This window comes from Mandrillus leucophaeus, unplaced genomic scaffold, assembly GCF_000951045.1.
Source record: "Mandrillus leucophaeus isolate KB7577 unplaced genomic scaffold, Mleu.le_1.0 Scaffold1, whole genome shotgun sequence".
Lineage (NCBI taxonomy): Eukaryota > Metazoa > Chordata > Mammalia > Primates > Cercopithecidae > Mandrillus > Mandrillus leucophaeus.
Window position 1 is genome coordinate 7,966,230 of NW_012098097.1, and position 1,554 is coordinate 7,967,783.

The 1,554-nt window shown below is 44.5% G+C and overlaps 1 protein-coding gene across 1 annotated transcript in view; it reads left to right on the forward strand.

Moving 5' to 3' along the window:
- The window catches only part of ICT1 (immature colon carcinoma transcript 1), a gene marked incomplete at its 3' end in the record, with an annotated part of 6,971 nt that extends 5,420 nt beyond the window's left edge, over window positions 1-1,551 (forward strand). The window contains exons 3-5 of the mRNA XM_011964398.1: window positions 608-667; window positions 1,209-1,291; window positions 1,384-1,551. Coding sequence (XP_011819788.1) covers window positions 608-667; window positions 1,209-1,291; window positions 1,384-1,551 — 311 coding nt within the window. The remainder of the gene's footprint in view (window positions 1-607; window positions 668-1,208; window positions 1,292-1,383) is intronic.
- Window positions 1,552-1,554: the final 3 nt, after the last annotated feature.

The following is a 1,554-nucleotide window of genomic DNA, read 5'->3' on the forward strand; positions in this document are numbered from 1 at the left end:
AAAAATACAGTATAACAAGTATTTACATAGTGTTTATAGCATTTATATTGTATTAGGTGTTATAAGCGATCTAGAGATGGTTGTAAGTATGCAGGAGGATATGTGCAGCTTATTTGCAAATATACCATTTTATATCAGGGACTGTGCATTCACAGATTTTGGTATCCACAAGAGTCATAGAGCCAATCCCTGATAGCTACTGAGGGATGACTGTATATAAAAGTCATTGATTGGGAGGCCGAGGTGGGTGGATCATGAGGTCAAGAGTTTGAGACCAGCCTGATCAATATGGTGAAACCCCGTCTCTACTAAAAATATAAAAATTATCCGGGCGTGGTGGTGCGCGCCTGTAATCCCAGCTACTCAAGAGGCTAAGACGGGAGAATTGCTTGAATCCGGGAGGTGGAGGTTGCAGTGAGCCGAGATTGCGCCACAGCCCTCCAGCCTGGGCAACAGAGTGGGACTCTGTCTCAAACAAACAAACAAACAAAAGACATTGAAAGAGAAAGATATATAATAGGGATAGCTGTGTTGATAGTTAATTAGCAGTTTGCACATTTGCCATGAGGTAATCAGTTTTGTGTGTGTACTTTCTTCTGTTTTACAGATCGCTTGACAATATCTTATTGTCGGAGTAGTGGTCCTGGGGGGCAGAATGTGAACAAAGGTACGGGGTGCCTTGTTGCTTTCTTTTGCTTTAAAATGTAGCTGGGAGGTGGGCTTGAGGAACTCTGTGTTTATGTTCATATGGAATAAAGGGATTTTTCAGCAGAAGCTTTAATACTGCCGGCTTATAATAATCCTCTCTATTCTTTTGAATGTGGTCTGATTCTCAGACATTCAGCTGTGGGTTGCTAGGACTAGGATCGGCTTGTGAGTCTAAACAAAGAGAAATCGCAGTGTGAGGTGGCAGCTAGCTCCAAGAACAAGTTTCCTTCATTCTGGTGCAACCCGTTCCCTCCATTTTTTTTTCAACCCAGTAAAACTGTAAGAGAAGCACTGGGTGCTTAGTTACCGGAAGTCTATTTTTGCCCAAGAGTGCCTCACTGTCTTTGCAGACTTGTTCATAGCCAACTTGGACATAGGCTAGAATGTACATGGTTAGGTCTCTGGCCTCCCTTTGTTTCAGGATGGTTACTGGTCACCCAGGGGTTGATCCTTCCTGGAAGTCTCAGGCACCCATGCTCCCTTCTCCCTTTCATCCACAGTGAATTCCAAGGCGGAAGTCAGGTTCCATTTGGCAACTGCCGACTGGATCGCAGAGCCTGTGCGGCAGAAGATAGCCATCATGGTAACCACCATTCCTTTCTTTCCCTAGAAATCCCTCAGTGGCTTTTAAACCTTTACTCTGTAGGACTCCAGTTTTTCCTTTGTCTTCTGCAGCATAAAAACAAGATCAACAGGTTAGGAGAGTTGATCCTCACCTCTGAGAGCAGCCGCTATCAGTTCCGGAATCTGGCAGACTGCCTGCAGAAAATTCGAGACATGATCGCTGAGGCCAGCAAGACACCCAAGGAGCCAACAAAAGAAGATGTTAAACTTCAGAGAATCAGG